General features: G+C 45.2%; 1 protein-coding gene across 2 annotated transcripts in view; it reads left to right on the top strand.

The window, feature by feature from the left end:
- Positions 1–16,733, top strand: part of LOC138821741 (ankyrin repeat and LEM domain-containing protein 2-like) — a 28,402-nt gene extending 11,669 nt beyond the window's left edge. Inside the window, exons 6-13 of one of the 2 annotated variants that reach the window (XM_070014133.1) lie at positions 459–581; positions 2,534–2,600; positions 5,300–5,472; positions 9,170–9,276; positions 9,784–9,974; positions 12,448–13,057; positions 13,562–13,693; positions 15,788–16,733. In XM_070014133.1, the coding sequence (XP_069870234.1) occupies positions 459–581; positions 2,534–2,600; positions 5,300–5,472; positions 9,170–9,276; positions 9,784–9,974; positions 12,448–13,057; positions 13,562–13,693; positions 15,788–15,959 (1,575 nt within the window). In that variant the 3' untranslated portion in view covers positions 15,960–16,733. The other variant, XM_070014132.1, reaches the window with a different exon arrangement.
- The last annotated feature ends 843 nt before the right edge of the window (positions 16,734–17,576 follow it).

Genomic DNA, 17,576 nt, shown 5'->3' with positions numbered 1-17,576 from the left:
AATTGCCAGATAAGATCAACTTAAAGTTGATGTGGCTCAAGTGGTAGAGTGCTAGCCTGGAGCAAAAGAAGCTCAGGGACAGCGTCCACAGCCTGAGTTCAAGTCCCTGGACTGGCTAAAAAATAAATAAGTCTTTTGCTATCACTAGAAAACTCTTGGTTTCCTAAGATTAATAATGGTGCTAACTAATGCCCAAATGGGCCTCAGTGAGGAGAAAGTCCATTCTTCCCTCAGACCTCCCTCCCCTCAAGCGACACTGCTCCAGTGCCTACCACGCCCACCCTGAGCACACTGTGCAATCTTTCTGCAAAAGGAGATGGAATCCTGCAATTTAGCAGTATCATATGATCTTTCTGTTTAGAGACTTTTTTATTTGTTTTGCTTAATAGTGATTTTTCACCTTAGAGCAACCACTTTACAAAGTTGAATAAACAATTGTGCTTTTATACCTTTTTCAGGGCTATGATACCCCATTGCATTTTGCTTGTAAATTTGGAAATGTTGATGTGGTCAGTGTGCTTTCTTCACATCCCTTGATTGCGAAAAACCCAAGGAATAAATATGATAAAACACCTGAAGATGTAAGTAGTTATTTAACTGCAGTTAGCATCTATTGTAAATGAAAATATGTAAGTTTGCAGTCTATGAGCACAGCCATGGTGAGGTCGCAATTAACTCAGGATGAGTTATATTTGCTTTCAGGCATATTTAGATTCCTGTCTGTTTAGGAAGATGCACTGCATAAAGGCAGTGCATCTTTAGAACCATGACAGAATGAGTTGACCTGGTCTGCTAGTTGTTGTTTAATGTTTTTATTGGTGGGGCTTGAACTTGGGGGCTGAGCACTGTCCCTGAGCAATTTCTGATCAAGGCTAGCACACTACCACCTTGAGCTACAGTGGTACTTCCACGTCTGCCAGTTTTCTTTTTGTTGTTGTTGTTGGTGGTGGTGGTGGTCATGGGGCCTGAACTCTGGGCCTGGGCACTGTCCCTCAGCTCTTCAGCTCAAGGCTAGTGCTCTACCACTTGAGCCACAGTGCCACTTCCAGCCTTTTCTGTTTATGTGGTGCTGAGGAATCAAAACCAGGGCCTCATGCATGTGAGGCAAGTACTCTACCAATGAGCCACCTTCCCAGCCCCATCTTTACCAGTTGAACAAAATGTGTTGTGCTAAATCTTATGCTTATAAACTAGGAAAAAAGACCGCTGAGAACACTATACTATTAGTATACCAACCAGTAGAAAAAATGAAACCCAGGTCTGGGAATGTAGCTTAGTGGTAGAGCGCTTACCTAACATACATGAAGCCCTGGGTCCGATTCCTCAGCACCACATACACAGAATAAGCTCCTAAAGTGGCACTGGCTCAAGGGTAAAGTGCCATCCTTGAGCAAAAGAAGCTCAGGGACAGTGCCCAGGCCCTGAGTTCAAGCCCCAGATCTGGCAAAACAACAACAACAAAAATGTATCCTAGCTATTTAGGAGGGTAAGATCTGAAGATTGCGGTTTGAAGCCAGCCTTCATGAAAAATCCCCATGAGACTCCAGTTAACTACTTAAAAACTGGAAATGGAGCAAAAGAGCTCAGGATAGCATGAGCAACACCTGCTTGGCTTAACAAAAATACTTGTATTGCTAACAATTTTATAAGGGCTCAGAAACAGTTGTTGAAAAGGATTACTCTTATTTCACATGAGGTAGTAGCTCTAGCCCTGTCTCAACCCAAGTCTACCACAACAAAAATTTATATATGGAGGATGGGCTTCCAGGAAGCATGTCTCTTTCAGCTGAGAAAACTACGCTTATGTCCCCACGCTCACACTAGATGGTGCAATTTTAAGGGAATTTAAGGAAAACTACCTGTTCCTTTCCTGGTCTGTTCTCCTACCCTGTTCCCTTAAACCAACCTTCCTTCCTTCCCCCCTTCCTCCCTTTTGTCAGCTTTATGAAACGTTAGCATTAAGGCACCAACTTATTTTAAAGGTCATCTTTTTTTTTTTTTTTTGTCGGTCATGGGGCTTGAACTCTGGGCCTGGGCGCTGTCCCTCAGCTCTTCAGCTCAAGGCGAGCGCTCTACCACTTGAGCTACAGCGCCACTTCCGGTTTTCTGGTGGTTTATTGGAGATAGGAGGCTCACGGTCTCTCCTGCCCGGGCTGGCTTTGAACCGCGATCCTCAGATCTCAGCCTCCTGAGTAGCTAGGATTACAGGCGTGAGCCACCAGCGCCCGGCAGGTCATCTTTTTTTTTTTTCTTTTCTTTTTTTTTCTTTTTTTTTTTTGCCAGTCCTGGGGCTTGAACTCAGGGCCTGGGCACTGCCCCTGAGCTACTTTTGCTCAAGGCTAGCACTCTACCACTTGAGCCACAGCGCCACTTCCCGCTTTTTCTGTGTATGAGGTACTGATGAACTCAGGGCTTCATGCATGCTAGGCCAGCACTCTACCACTGAGCCACATTCCCAACCCCCAAAGGCCATTTTATTGATAAGGAAATATTACAGTTAACAGTGTTCACTTATTCTGTTTTGCTTAACTAGGTCATCTGTGAAAGAAGCAAAAACCAGCCTGTAGAACTGAAAGAGAAGATTAGAGAATATTTAAAAGGTGAGTTGGTGCCTGATTTATCTGTGGAATTTCACACCATCCTAACAGAAAAATGCCTTCTATTAGCATTTTTTTTTCTTTTTGTTTTTGTCAGTAGTGGCTTGAACTCAGGCCCTGGGTGCTGTCCCTGAGCTCTTTTTGCTCAAGGCTAGGACTCTACCACTTTGAGCCACAGCTCCACTTCAGGTTTTCTGGTGGTTGATTAGAGATAAGAGTCTCTCGGCTGGCTTTGAAAGGAGATCCTCAGATCTCAGCCTCCTGAGTCGCTAGGATTGCAGGCAGTAGTGCTACACGGCACCTAGCAGCAATTCTGTGTTACCTGATAAGGCCTGTCCTGTTTGTGACTGTAAAACTTGGCCATCCCTAAGATCTAGAAAGTGATACTTGTTATCCTTAAGTAGTAGTATAAAGGGATTTCAAGTGCTGGAGGTGTGGCTCAGCATCTAAGAGCACCTGCTTAGCAACCAAAAGATCCTGAGTTCATATCCCAATCTGAAAAAAACAAAGGGAGTTTGTAGTACACTGTCACCTCCTTCATCATCGTCCTCCATCTCTCCCAACCACACCCATCCCCTCAATTTACCTAGTTCCATTTACACACACACACTCTCTCTCTCTCTCTCTCTCTCTCTCTCTCTCTCTCTCTCTCTCTCTGAATATTATTACTGTATTCCCTCACCCTTGGTCTCTTCACTTGTCTACCTCCACATGGTACTTCTGCCCTACAGAATCCTGTGTATCTTTCATACTCTTTTTGCTAAAGGTCCTATAGGAAGCCACGGTTTGAGTCACCTTCAGTATTTTTTTTTTTTGCGGGGGGTGGGGGGGAAATGAGGGTTGTGGGGTTTGAACTTGGCCTGGGCACTGTCCCTCAGCTCTTCAACTCAAGGCTAGAGCTCTACCACTTGAGCCACAATGCCACTTCTGGCTTTTTCTGTTTATGTGGTGCTGAGGAATTGAACCCAGGGCCTCATACATACAAGGCAAAGCACTCTACCACTGAGCCGCCTTCCCAGCCCAGCCGCAGTGTTCTGTTGGCTCAGCATTTCTCAGTTGGGTTCTAGTCTTAGACATCAGAGAACATGCTGTAGCACTGCTCATGCTGCTGCATACTGCCTGCACCTAGGAGACCAGAAACATGCCTACAGTATTAGAGAAAATAAAATATTCTTTGTTTTTTTTTAGTCAGTTGTAGGGCTTGAACTCTAGGCCTGGGCATGCTGTCCCTGAGCTTTATCAGCTCAAGGCGAGCACTCTACTACTTGAACCACAGTGCTACTTCTGGTTTTCTGGTGGTTAATTGGAGATAAGAGTCTCATGGACTTTTCTGCTGGGGCTGGCTTTGAACTGTGATCCTCAGATCTCAGCTTCCTGAGTATATATATGTATATATATATGTGTGTGTATATGTGTGTGTGTGTATATATATATAGTTTTTGGGGGGGGGATTTTTTTTTTTTTTTTGGTCAGTCATGGGGCTTGAACTCTGGGCCTGGGCGCTGTCCCTCAGCTCTTCAGCTCAAGGCGAGCGCTCTACCACTTCTAGCTACAGCGCCACTTCTGGTTTTCTGGTGGTTTATTGAAGATAGGAGTCTCACAGTCTTTCCTGCCTGGGCTGGCTTTGAACTGTGATCCTCAGATCTCAGCCTCCTGAGTAGGTAGTATTACAGGCGTGAGCCACCAGTGCCTGGCTAAAATATATTTTTAAAAGCCAGACATTGGGTTGAGATGTAGCTTAGTAGCAAAGCACTTGCTTAGCAAGGGCAATGTCCTGGGTTCAATGTCCATTGCCAAAAAAACCTAAAAAGTCTATTTTGTAGGGGAATTAGTGGCTCATGCCTGTAATCCTAGCTACTCAGGAGGCTGAGCTGATGATCAAGTTCACAGCCAGCCTAGAAAGGAAAGTCCTTGAGATTCTTACCTCCAGTTAACCATCAGAAAACCAGAAGTTGCACTGTGGCTCAAGTGGTAGAGTACTGGCCTTGATCAGTAAAAATTCAGAGACAGAGCCCAGGTCCTGAGTTCAAACCCCAAGACTGGCACACAGGAAAAATTGTTTGTTTTTTGGGGTTTTTTTGGTCCGGTCATGGGTCCTGAACTCTGGGCCTGGGCGCTGTCCCTCAGCTCTTCAGCTCAAGGCTAGCGCTCTACCACTTGAGCCACAGCCAGCGCCACTTCTGGCTTTTTTCTTTTTGCTTATGTGGTGCTGAGGAATCAAACCCAGGGCCTCAGGCATGTAAGGCAAGTGCTCTACCACTGAGCCATCTTCCCAGCCCACACAGGAAAAATTATAAGCATTTAAGATTTAAAAATTTCAGGCACCTGTAGTTAGCATGAAAAGCCAGTATTCCAGCAAGCCTTTCCTTCAGGAGCTGAACCGGAAAAGCCATCAGTGGAGAACTGAGGTGGGAGGGAAATGTGACCTCATTGTAACTCTTTAAGTTATTGCTATTGATAATTTTAGCCTTTATCTTCTGAGCCCCAACTTCCTGGAGTATCTGATGCTCTCCTTCCTTTCCTTGAGGAAGTGAGGCTCACTAAAAACGTATCCCAAATTAAACTGGCCTTTGCTGTGGCCTTTGCCCCAGAGCTTAGCTGACCACCTGGTTCCTTAAACCATTATTTTTACCACTGTTCACCCAGACCCTCATTCATTCTACGTGATCAGGTGCCTGTGGTTCACGTATCTCTTCCCTCAGGTCATTACTATGTGCCACTTCTAAGAGCAGAAGACACTTCCTCGCCTGTCATTGGGGAGCTATGGTCCTCAGACCAGACAGCTGAAGCCTCACAGGCCAGCTACTGTAGAGCTGGCCCCAAGGACTCTATGCTGACTTTGAGGGCATTTGTTGGACCCCTGAGTCCATCCAAGGTAAGCTGTTGGGTAAGGAGTCTTCTGGAATCTCAGTGCTGGGGGCTGTATCCTGTTATTTTGAGCTTGGTATTATAAACTAGCTTTTTTTTTTTTTTGCTATTGACTCTGGGTCTTGAACTCAGGGCTTGGGCACTGTCACTGAGCCTCTTTGCTCAAGGCTGTAGCTCCAGTTCTGGCTTTTTGTTAATTAATTGGAGATAAAGAGTCTTATGGGCTGGATCTGTGCCTCCAGTGGTAGAGCACTAGCCTTGAGCACAAAAAGCTCAGGAACAGCACTTAGGCCCTGAGTTCAAGCTCCAGGACTAACACAAACAAAAAAAAGAGTCTCATGGACTTCCATTTTCTGGGCTGACTTTGATTCACAGTCCTCAGATCTCAGCCTCCTAAGTAGTTAGGATTACAGGGAAAAGCTACTGGCTCCCAGGATAAACCAACTTTTATGGAGCACAAAGGTCATTCTTGTCTGAAACCACCTGCTATGAGGTAGTAACAAAGATTTGGAATGTTTGCTATGTCACTAACTCATTAGCCTGAGTGCATGTAGTGGGAGTCCACACATCTTAACAGACTGGAATTTATCTGGGCCAGCCCCTCCAGTTTGTTGTCTCATTCTTCCTGTCCCTCCTTTCCCCCTGCCAGCCTAACATGTGATTGAAATCACTCTTGTTTGTAAGCTTACCTTCCAAATGGAATTTTCCCACACTTGCAATTCCCAATACTTCCTCTAAAATTTGTCAGAGCTCTTGGCATCATCTCTTTTTCCTACAACCTGTTTATATCCAGGCTGCAGCCATTTACATTGAGAGTTTAGTAACTTTGTAATGATGAGGTTACTGGGCCAGACATTGTGCATGTTTTATGTCAGATTTACAATTGACAGTTCTTTCTCAATGGCATTTATGAAATCTTGATTTAAAAAGAAAAAAAAAAGGGATGTTAGCTCATGCCTGTAATCTCAGCTAGTTTGGAGGCAGAGACCTATATGGTCATGGTTGGAAGCCAGCTCCAGCAAATAGTGAGACCATCTTGACTAAAAAGAAGGGCATAGTATACCCCTGTACTCCCAGCTATGCTAGGCATATGTAGGATGATCACATTTCAGGCTGGCCTAGGCAAAAAAACATGACAACATGTCTGAAAAATAGAAGAAAAGTCCTGGAGGTGTGTGGCTTAAGTCATGGAAGATGAAGCCTTGAGTTAAAATCCCAGCACTGCTTTCAAGACCAGAATGAAACAACCTGACAGTGCAAGTGGCTCATACCTATAACACTAGCTACTCAGGAAGCTGAGATCTGAGGATCACAGTTCAAAGCCAATCCAGGAAAGAAAGTCCAAGACTCTCTGATTACCAAAAAGCTGGAAGTATAGCTTTGACTCAAATAGTAGAGTTTTCCAGGCATGGTGGGGCACATCTGTCATCAGGAGCCTGGGATAGGGAGATCATTATGATACTCATTCCTAAGCTTTTGCACCTGTAATTCCAGCCATTTGGGAGGCTGAGACCAGCAAGATCATTGTTTGAGAACAGGCTAGGCAGAAAAGTTTAGGAGAGCCCTCTGAACTGTAGCTGAGCTGACACTGCACAGCTGTCATCCCAGCCTGGACAAGCCTGAAGTAGAGGGAGCATGCACCAGCATGGGGATTGAGACCCTGTCTCAAAAATGACCAATGCAAAAATGTGCTGAGGGCTTGGCTTAGCAGTAGAATACTTGCCCACCAAATAAAAAAGCAAAACACACAAAAATTAAAAATAACTGGCTTTCTAAATAGTTACTTACAACTATAAAAATGTCTCCAGTGCCAAGCACTGGTGGTTCACGCCTATGATCCTAGCTACTCAAGAGGTTGAGATCTGAGATTGCAGTTTGAAGCTAGCCCAGGCAGAAAAGTCCCATGAGAGGGGCTGGGAAGGTGGCTCAGTGGTAGAGCACTTGCCTTGCATGCCTGAGGCCCTGGGTTCGATTCCTCAGCACCACATAAGCAAAAAGAAAAAAGCTGGAAGTGGTGCTGTGGCTCAAGTGGTAGAGTGCTAGCCTTGAGCTGAAGAGCCTGAGGGACAGCGCCCAGGCCCAGAGTTCAGGCCCCATGACCAGACCCAAAAAAAAAAAAAGAGAAGTCCATGAGACACTTTATCCAAAAAACTACTCAGAAAAAGCTGGAAGGGGAGCTGTGGCTTAAGTGATAGAACACTAATCTTGAATAAAAGAAGCTCAAGGGGGGCTGGGAAGGTGGCTCAGTGGTAGAGCACTTGCCTTGCATGCCTGAGGCCCTGGGTTTGATTCCTCAGAACCACTAAGAAAAAAGAAAAAAGCCAGAAGTGGCACTGTGGCTCAAGTGGTAGAATGCTAGCCTGGAGCTGAGGGACAGCGCCCAGGCCCAGAGTTCAGGCCCCACAACTGGACCCCAAAAAAAAAAGAAGCTCAAGGACAGAGCTCAGGGCTCTGAGTTCAAGCCCAGGACTGGCTAAAAAAAAAAAAAAACAAGGATCTCCAAATTATATGTTTAAGATTAGATGAGCAGGGCGCTGGTGGCCTGTAATCCTAGCTACTCAGGAGGCTGAGATCTGAAGATCATGGTTCAAAACCAGCCCAAGCAGGAAAATCCATGAGACTCTTCAATAAACCACTAGAGAACTGGAAGTGGACTGTGGCTAAAGAGTGCAGGGACAGCGCCCAAGCCCAGAGTTCAAGCCCCATGAGACCCACCCCCACCCCCCCACCCTCCGAAAAAAAAAAAGATTAGATGAAAGCTGGGGGTTGGTGGCTCACACCTGTAATCCTAGCTACTCAAGAGGCTGAGATCTGAGGATCATGGTTCAAAGCCAGCCCCGGCAGGAAAGCTCATGAGACTCCTATCTCCAATAAACCATCAAAAAACCGGAAGTGGCCCAGAGTTCAAGCCTCATGACCAACCAAAAACAAAAAGATGAGCCAGGCGCCACCAGTGGCTTACTCCTAAAATTCTAGCAACTCTGGAGGCTGAGATCCTCAGATCACAGTTGGAAGCCAGCCAGGTAGAAACATCCTTGGGACACTTCAATAAACTACTCAGAAAAGGCCAGAAGCAGTGCTATGGCTCAAGTGGTATAATGCTAGCCGTGAGCACAGAGAGCTTTAGGGACAACGCTCAGGCTCCCTAAGTTCAAATTCCAGGGCTGGCAAAAAAAAAAAAAAATAGATAAGGCCGGATACCTGTGGCTCCTGCCTGTAATGCTATCTACTCAGAAGGCTGAGATCTTAGGATCACAGTTGGAAGCTCGCCCAGGCAGGAAAATCTATGAGACTCTTATCTCCAGTTAATCACACACACACAAAGAAAGCCAGAAATAGATCTGTGGCTCAAGTGGTAGAGCACTAACCTTGAGCATCATCTGTTTTCTGTGTTATGGGAAGCAGTGCATCTGTGCCTTTGGGAGAAACGGGCTTGGTGATGTCCTGCTGTCAAGTAAAGATTCATTCTGTCTTTCCTAGGCCAGATTTGATGTTCACAATCTAGACTAGTGAAGCGAAGAACCCCTTCCCCACTTCAAGCACAGTGCTGAGTTTGGTCATGCTGCCTCTCTTGGCTACAGAGCTTTGTGGTCTGCTAAAGTTGCAGGGAAACAGCCTTTGAGTCTGTGATACTGATAGTTCTGAGACCCAGGTTAATTGCAACAAGGTACAACATAACCTGAAATTTTTCCTTTTTCTTCCAGGCTGAAGATTTTCGCAAACTCTGGAAAACTCCACCTCGAGAGAAAGCAGGCTTCTTCCACAGTGTCAGGAAGTCTGATGCAGAACGGGGCACTGAGAGAGTAGGGAGGTACTTATATGACGTGCTAAGAGCACATGGGCTTCAGTGCTGTGTAGTATGCAGTGTGGATGTGTATGGATGGATGATGAATTGACTAGCTACTTAAAGATACTGGTTCCCAGAGTGTTTACTGGGACATTTCAGCCCCCCCCTTTTTTTTTTCAAAATATGTGCCTAATTTGAGGTTTACAGTTTGACTTTGCCATAGACCCCTAGATTTTTATATGCCTGTCCAAAATGTACTGATAGGATTTCATTATTGAGTAATGTGAGTGTATACTGGCTGAGGGCTCCCTTCTTGAGTAAATGTGGCTTGTTTCATCATAGAAAAGCTCTTTAGGGAACACCGCAGTCTAACCTGCTAGGGGATAGCTGGAAAACACATGTTTAATTTTAACTTGAAATTTAGGATAAAATAAAATTACACCCAATATTGCAGATATCAGTTTTGACACTCTGAACATTTGGGTAATTTTTCTGTTTTCTCAACTGGTAATTGTTTTTTGTTTCTTACAGGGAGCTAGCTCATGAGCTGGGGTATCCCTGGGTTGAATACTGGGAATTTCTGGGCTGTTTTGTTGATCTGTCTTCCCAGGAGGGCCTGCAAAGACTAGAAGAATATCTTGCCCGTCAGGAAATGGGCAGAAAGGCTCAGCAAGAAACAAGAGAAAATGAAGCCTGCCATCAAGACAGAGCTTTCACTTCTGGTGAGCAAACATGAGCTGAGTTGGCTATGTCTTTCTCTTCTTTGCCTCATGTGATTTTATTGTAAAAATGGGTAACTTTCCCAAGGTATGTGTCCACTCATCTCATGTGCATGTACTTGTAGATATAAAAAATACAGTGGCATGGCCATGGGTATTGCTGCTTCTGGCCTTAGGTGATGTTTTCCAAAACTTCTAGGTGCAATATTTTAGGTCTAAGTGTATGGTTCATTGGATCATTGAATATCAGAAAAAGGAAGATAGGCTCCAGAATGCTTGCGTCTATTTTATCAGCCTTTAGGACACTGACCATCTTGAGCACAAAAGCAATGATGGAATGATCAGGAAAGGTTAATCTGATTTTAAACACTTAAAAGTAACTAATAGCACCTTAGCAACATTAAAAAAGGAAACATTGGTCTGGGGTGTAACTCACTGACAGATTACATGCCTCAGCCTGAGCAAAGACCTGGGCTTGGTAACTTGGCATTGAGGAAAGAAAAAGGGAAATATTGGGGCTGGGAAGGTGGCTCAGTGGTAGACTGCTTGCCTTTCATGCATGAGGCCTTTGGTTAGATTCTTCAGCACCACATGAGCAGAAAAAGCCGGAAGTGGGGCTGAGGCTCAAGTGGTAGAGCACTAGTCTACAGCTGAAGAGCTGAGGGACAGTGCCCATGCCAAGAGTGCAGGCCCCACAACGGACAAAAAAGAAAAAGAAAAAAGGAAATATTAAAGTTCTTAAATATTACAAGAGAAAAGGCAAAAATCATCCCCCCCCCCACACACACACACAAAAAGGCATCTCACCAGTAATAAGATATACATGTCTAGGGGCTGGGAAGGTGGCTCAATGGTAGAGTACTTGCCTTGCATGCATGAGGCCCTGGGTTCAATTCCTCAGCACCACAAAAGAAAAAAGAAAAAAGAAAAAAAAGCCAGGAAGTGGCGCTGTGGCTCAAGTGGTAGAGCGCTAGCCTTGAGCTGAAGAGCCTGAGGGACAGCGCCCAGGCCCAGAGTTCAGGCCCCACGAAGAGACCAAAAAAAAAACAAAAAAAGATATACGTGTCTACAATGTAGTAACTTCTACCACAATGAGGGTACGAGTGGTACTCTGCCATCAAGATGTGGTAATGGTGGTATCCAGGCTCTGGGCAGTCTGCCTGGTCCAGAGTCTCTTGTGAGGAAAGAATTAGAGATCCTCAAGCACTGCCAAACATTAGAAAACTAATAGTTTATCCTCTGATAGTTGAGGATTGGCTGAATAAATGGTTCTGTCCTCGTGCAGAATGAAAATTCATGCTTTCCCTGGGCACAGGTCATGGTGAACCTTAGCCACTCAAGAGGCTGAGATCTGAGGATCATTCAAAGCTAGCCCAGGCAAGAATGTCTGTGACACTCTTATCTCCAGTTATTGACCAGAAAACCAGAATTGGAACTGTGGCTCCAAGTGGTAGAGCACTAGCCTTGAGCAGAGAGCTTGGGCCCTGAGTTCAAACTGACCAAAATAAATAAATAAATAAAAATCATGCTTTCAGAGTGTAGGGTATGATATAAAAAAGGGCTTACAATTGTAATGAATGCTGTACAGTAATGCATATAATTAGTGGGAGGAAAAACATACATGTAGATATTAGCATAATACTAATTTTTTTTTTGGGGGGTCCGGTCGTGGGGCCTGAACTCTGGGCCTGGGCGCTGCCCCTCAGCTCTTAAGCTCAAGGCTAGCACTCTACCACTTCAGCCACAGCGCCACTTCCGGCTTTTTTCTTATGTGGTGCTGAGGAATTGAACCCAGGACCTTGAGCATGCAAGGCAAGTGCTCTACCACTGAGCCACCTTCCCAGCCCCTATAATACTAATTTTTGAACAGTGGTATAATTACAGCATACCATATTGGAACTATGCCTCAATTAAAATCTAGTGAATTGATAATAAATTGGAAAGAGTTGGGGGATAAGAAAGAGGAACCCATGGGCTGGGAAAGTGGCTCAATGGTAGAGCGCTTGCTGGGTTTGAGTCCTCAGCACCACATAAGCAAAAAGAAAAAAGGAGGAGGCCACACCTGTTGTCCCCACAGAATGATGTGTTAAATTAGTTAATGTTGAATGAAGTGAGCACATTTGTTCATGCCTCAGTTCCAGTGACCACTGTTATGATAAAGAAAGACGGGCCTTCACCTGGGTTTGGACAGCAAAGTGCTGCTCTCAAGTTCTGCTTATTCCACTTACAGAACAGGGTTCTTTATAGAGCTGGTCAGAGCTAGGAGGGAGCCACCGAACTACAAGGATATCCTCTCCCCGTAGTCTTGGCCTGGCCTCAATTTTCCTTATAATTCCTGAATTTGAGGGAGAAGGGACCAAATGATTTCTGCTTGCCATATCCTATTTTTCATTTTTTGCTTGGGTTATAGGGCTTACAGATGATCATTCTGGTTCTGACCTGCATACCCAATGTGCCTCTTCCATTGTCCTCCTAGGTAGTGCGAAGAAGCATAGCAATCCCATCTCTGTGGGGGCATTTCTAGATGAAGAGGATGGCATGAGCTTAGAAGAAATGAAAAACCTGCAGAATACAGAGCAGAGTCAAAGCCAGCTCACAATTGATGCTTTTGAAAACTTGGAGTATGGTGCCCTTCCCCTGGGGCAGAAGGCAGACTGTGGAGAAGGCCCAGGTGGATACCACCATCCCCACTGTCGTGAGAATGGGGTAAGCCACTCTCTGAGCCAGAGAACCCCAAGCTGGGGAAGACAAGAGCGCCCTCCTGGGGAGGCAGACCTTTTGCCACCTGTGTCTTCTTTGACTCTTCAGTTTGATAAACTGAACTTGAAAAATCCTTCTGAGACATCAAATGGAAACAGGAAAACTAAAGATAAGAAGGTCCTGACTTCAAGAAAAGATGCAGTAGAAGGTGCTTTGCCAGCAAGTCCCCTTGCGGCAGACAGACTGGGAAACAGCCAAGTCAGGACTGACCGGGAGATGCCAGCAGGAGCAGTGGAAATGTCCCAGGGTCCCAGTAGCCCTGGCGCCCAGGCCGCACGTGTGCCTGGACCTACTAGGAACTCCACTAGGAAGCTCTTCCTTTTTGGGTGAGTGATAGCCCTTCCACATGTGGCATTGCTTGTAGTTCTTTTTTCCCACAACTTGACAGGTCCCCTCCCATCTTCTTCCTGAATGTGTAGCTTCTAGTACTCTACAGTGTTTTCTTTCAGCTCTGTGGTAGCTGATCCAGGGAAGGGAATACACCAGAATTCATTCTTCCTAATTAATTTATTTTTGGAGTTAACACATAATAATGGGGTTGATGGTGCTACTTGTGGGGGACCCAGCTAGTCTCCTGGAGACACTCTCCCTGCCTTTGTTGTGGGACACTGAGGGCAGTAGCTCTGCTCTGGCCCTCTACACTGGCTATTGTCCCTCCAGCTGGCACCTCTGAGATCCTAGTGTGTTTAGTGGTTACTCAGCGAAATTGTCCCACATATTCTGTTCATTGTGTTCTTGAGTTTAAAATGCAGTGGTGTTTTCCAAGTTTGTTTTTTTTTTTTTTCAATCAGGTATTTGCTTTTCCCTAACCCTCCCACCCTGTATTCTAGTGACGAGCCATCAAAACTAGATCGGGATGTCTTGGCAGCGCTTGAGAGTGCAGATGTTGACCCTGGCCGGTATCCAGCTGTGCACAGGTGGAAGAGTGCAGTCCTGGGCTACTCACCCTCAGACAGACAGAGGTGACATGGGGCCCTAAGAACAGCACTTGGGGTTTGTGTATACAAGTTAGTCACAGTCCCCTTGGTCACGTTAATACTACATGGTCATTTGTGCACAGAAGCAGACCCTTCAGTAAGGTGGAAAATCAGACTAAGCTGAATCTTGACAGGCTGAAAAGGCTGGTGGCATACAGGATTTGTAGTCAGATTGTGACAGTTTCATACGGAAACGCACGCCACAAGCGACCTGGTTCAGGGTTTGAGGTTCAGAAGTACCTTGTGGTGGTCCCAGGGAGGATTGCTGCCTACATCCTGACCTTGATTTCCTTGGATTTCTACCCTGCAGACATGGCCCACCAGTACTAATATACCTTTCTGGCTTTCTAGTTGGCCGAGCCCTGCACTGAAAGGAAAGTTGAAGTCTCAACAGCCAGATCTTGATTGCTGCAGTTTGGGGCGAAGCGGTCCTGCTGGGATCAGCCCTGGGAAACTGGGTCACACGAGGTCGTCCCCCAGCTGGGGCAGCCCCGGGCGGTACAGTCCTGCACATGGGAGCCACCTCCGCAGAGTGGCACACATGGCACAACTTGCAACCCTATAGGGCTCACTTCCTTCTTAATTGTTAAGGAAAGAAGGGTAATGTTTATTGGTAAAGTTTAACAAAAGACTATATTCTGAATAATTTATTAGTTCTTTCTATGAAGCCATAAGTATTTTAGAAAATGCAGATGTCCTAACTCAGATTTAAACTTAATACTTCAGAAAAATAAAAGCAAACTCAAAAAATGCAGTGCACAAATATTCTCCAAAATGTGGATGTAGTAATGATGCAGACATTCTAGGTAGTGATTCCTGGGTTTGAAATGGAGCAAAGGAGATTGGGCGTGGTGGTACACCACCTATAATCCAGCATTCAGGAGTATGAGGAAGGAGGATTTTAAGTTTGAAGCCTCTAGCATGAGTTATATATACATAATGAGACACACACCTAATACTCCCTCCCCTCCCCATAATAAAATGAGACTGACTGAGAGGTAGTGTGTGACCTCCCAGGCCTGAGCAGGTGCTCTGGAGGGAGCTGGCCAACCCTGCTGTACGTAAATGCACTTCCACTGTCCACAACATGAGGACAGGTTGTACACAGACTCCTGGAGAGCAGCTTCCCAGTACACGAATGCCAAGACCCAGGTATTTGCTGCTTGATCCTAGTTGTTTTTAACAGTAAGGAACAGGGAGTAAATGGGCCTTGACTGTCTCAGCCTTATGCTCACAAGAGAAGTATCTTTCTCTTGGGAAAAAAGTCCGAGCCAGCTGGAGTCATACAAGTCTCAGAATCCTCACCAGCAATAACCAGAAGGTCTTTAATTCTCACCAGCACCTGAACTTGCTACTTAATTGCCAGCGTGATAATTAAATAATATAAATTGTTCCCTAGCTTTGCAATTTGTCTTGACTTTAGAATTTACTTCAGCTGGGACTTTCTTTATAAAAGATCATTTTGTTACAGTAGAGAAACTGGAGGTTTGAGTCTTTCAGTCCTTCCTAACGTTTTAGTCATCATTAATTATCCCCAGGAAGGTCTGTATACCCTGTTACCCATGCCTCAAGGCGGGGTCTCAACCCTGGCTATTGGAAGCAGCTTCTCACACACAAGCTGTTTTGTGGACACGTCCAGTGTTTACTCCAAAACAAAAAACTACCACTGGTTGTGCCAACTTCAGTGCCTTTTTGTAAATCACTTTTAATTTTCCTGAAGTTACTTTTTGAGAATATACAATGATTATATCGGCAAAGACATATTTTTTTTTCTTTGTAAACACTCTGAATTGAAATGTGTTTTTAAAAAGCTTATTTCTTTTATATAAGACATAGGTTAGAATTCAAGTTTGTTACACAGGATATTTTCATTTGCACATGAGATCAAGATGTAAAGCAAATAATAGTTTGTTCTGAAAACAATGACATTCCAAAAAGCACTTTTGTTTTCAAAAGGTAATTGGAACAGACATTCTTTTTAGTGCTGCTGTTTTCTCTGAAGACTTAGCATATTGTCTCAGTATATTATTGTCAATACTCAGATCGCGATTAAAGTACTGTTTTCCCCTAATTTTGCAGACTGCAGTTTTCTGAAGCTTTAGAAGTCACTGTTGACTATTCTATTTGCAAGACCGTGGGAATACCTATTCTGGTAAATGTTTTACCTTATGGCTCTGTGTCTCTTAAAACACTACTGATGAGAGAGATTACATGCTTGGGAAGAAAGCCCTTCAAAAGTACACTAACCTGAGTGAGTGATTTGCAGATTTCTCTTTTTGAGAAAGGACTGTCGCCCTGATTGGTCTAGAACTCCAACAGTCTTCCTACCTCTGCCTCAAGTAGCTGGGACCACAGGTGTGACAATGTACCTGGCTTATTCCTGGTGCGAAGACCTTCTGTCTGACGTATCGTTTGAGAAGTCTCCTGTCATCAGTTGCAAACCAGAGGGCAAGGGTAATCCCAGAGGGAGAAGAACCTTCTCCATCCTATTGAGTCCAGGCCCCTTCTGGGTGGGTAGCACACACCCACACTCAGGCAAGGTTGTATCCACACAGGGTGTCCTGGCAGCCAAGGCCTTGCCTGTCTGCAGTCCCACCCTGAACTTGGCCAGAGCCTACTCTTACCCATGGAGCTCATGAATGCAAAGCCCACTGGAAGAAGAGCCAGCCAAGAAATGTTAACAAGGAACTTACATAACAAAGCAGGTTGTAGTCACACCAAGTATTCAGACAATGACTTCAGAGGGTATCTTAGAAATTCCATTTCAGAATTGTATTGGGGGTGGGGGGAAGGAGTTGCTGAAGCAAGAGAAAAGATGCTCAATTACTGGTCTATGGCTGCTTGCTCCAGACTGGTCAGTCTGTCCGGGTGATTCTGAGCTTTTTTGTCTTTGTACCATCTGTCATCAACATGACAGATTGGGAGGAATGGATAGGGCAGTTGACCCAGTGTCGCCCATCTGAGTCCTGTGTGAAGTCCCGGCTTCCATTTGTAGCCTCAGTGCTATGCAGAGTGCCCCTGCACCTCCCTATAAACAGCCCAAGGAGAACGTCAAGGTTTGTTCCTAAAATGCTGCCTGCTTCTTAGGTCAGCTGTTGGGGCTGTGACATGCATGGGATGCCCTCAGTGCAGACTGGGCAACTCCCTGCCTCCTGAGGTCAGAGGTGAGAAGCCTTCAGCTTTGTGCTTACAAGCTGCCATAGCCTGTCCCTCCTGCCTTAATGATTTCGAGGCAGGTGACAGGTCCACCATGGGACAAAACACAAGATGTCCTCTGGCCGCTGGTGGCAAGTCCTCCAAGCAGAACACCTGGCGGTGCTGCCAGCCCTGGGGACAAAAGACAGGACTGCAGTGACACAACTTGTCAGCTGCATGGCATGTGCTTATTTTCTCTACAGTAGTCACAACAAATTCTTCAAACAAAATAGAAAACACCACTGAAGCTTTATTACATGGTTATTTACAAAGAAAATGGAGCCACCCAAATATCCCAATTCTGCTGATAGAAAACACGCTTATGAGAGCATTTCTACCATATAGGAATTGTTTTTCTTAACATTTGGGGTAAACTTGTCATTTCTAAGTACTCTAACCCACAAGATTAACAGAAGCCAGTGGCAAGCTCAGTCCTGGATACTTCCTTTTGAGATCCTCTTGTCCCAGTCTTCCTGAGTGCTAGGGTTACAGTGTGAGTCCCTATGCTCCCACAGTCCAAGATACTTTATTGGCTCCAGAAAACACCCTACAGGACAGTTATCCACCTACGACTTCTCAAAGGAGCAGGCCGTAGCTTTTCCACAGCTTTATTCCTTCCCTCAAGATTCAGGTCTACCTGCACAGATATATACCAAGACCCCAGGTAAAGAAA

Source organism: Dipodomys merriami, unplaced genomic scaffold (assembly GCF_024711535.1).
Source record: "Dipodomys merriami isolate MVZ:Mamm:240054 unplaced genomic scaffold, mDipMer1.0.p SCAF_935, whole genome shotgun sequence".
NCBI lineage: Eukaryota > Metazoa > Chordata > Mammalia > Rodentia > Heteromyidae > Dipodomys > Dipodomys merriami.
Note: the sequence above shows the minus strand (reverse complement) of the source record. Positions and strands in the feature narration are given on the sequence as shown.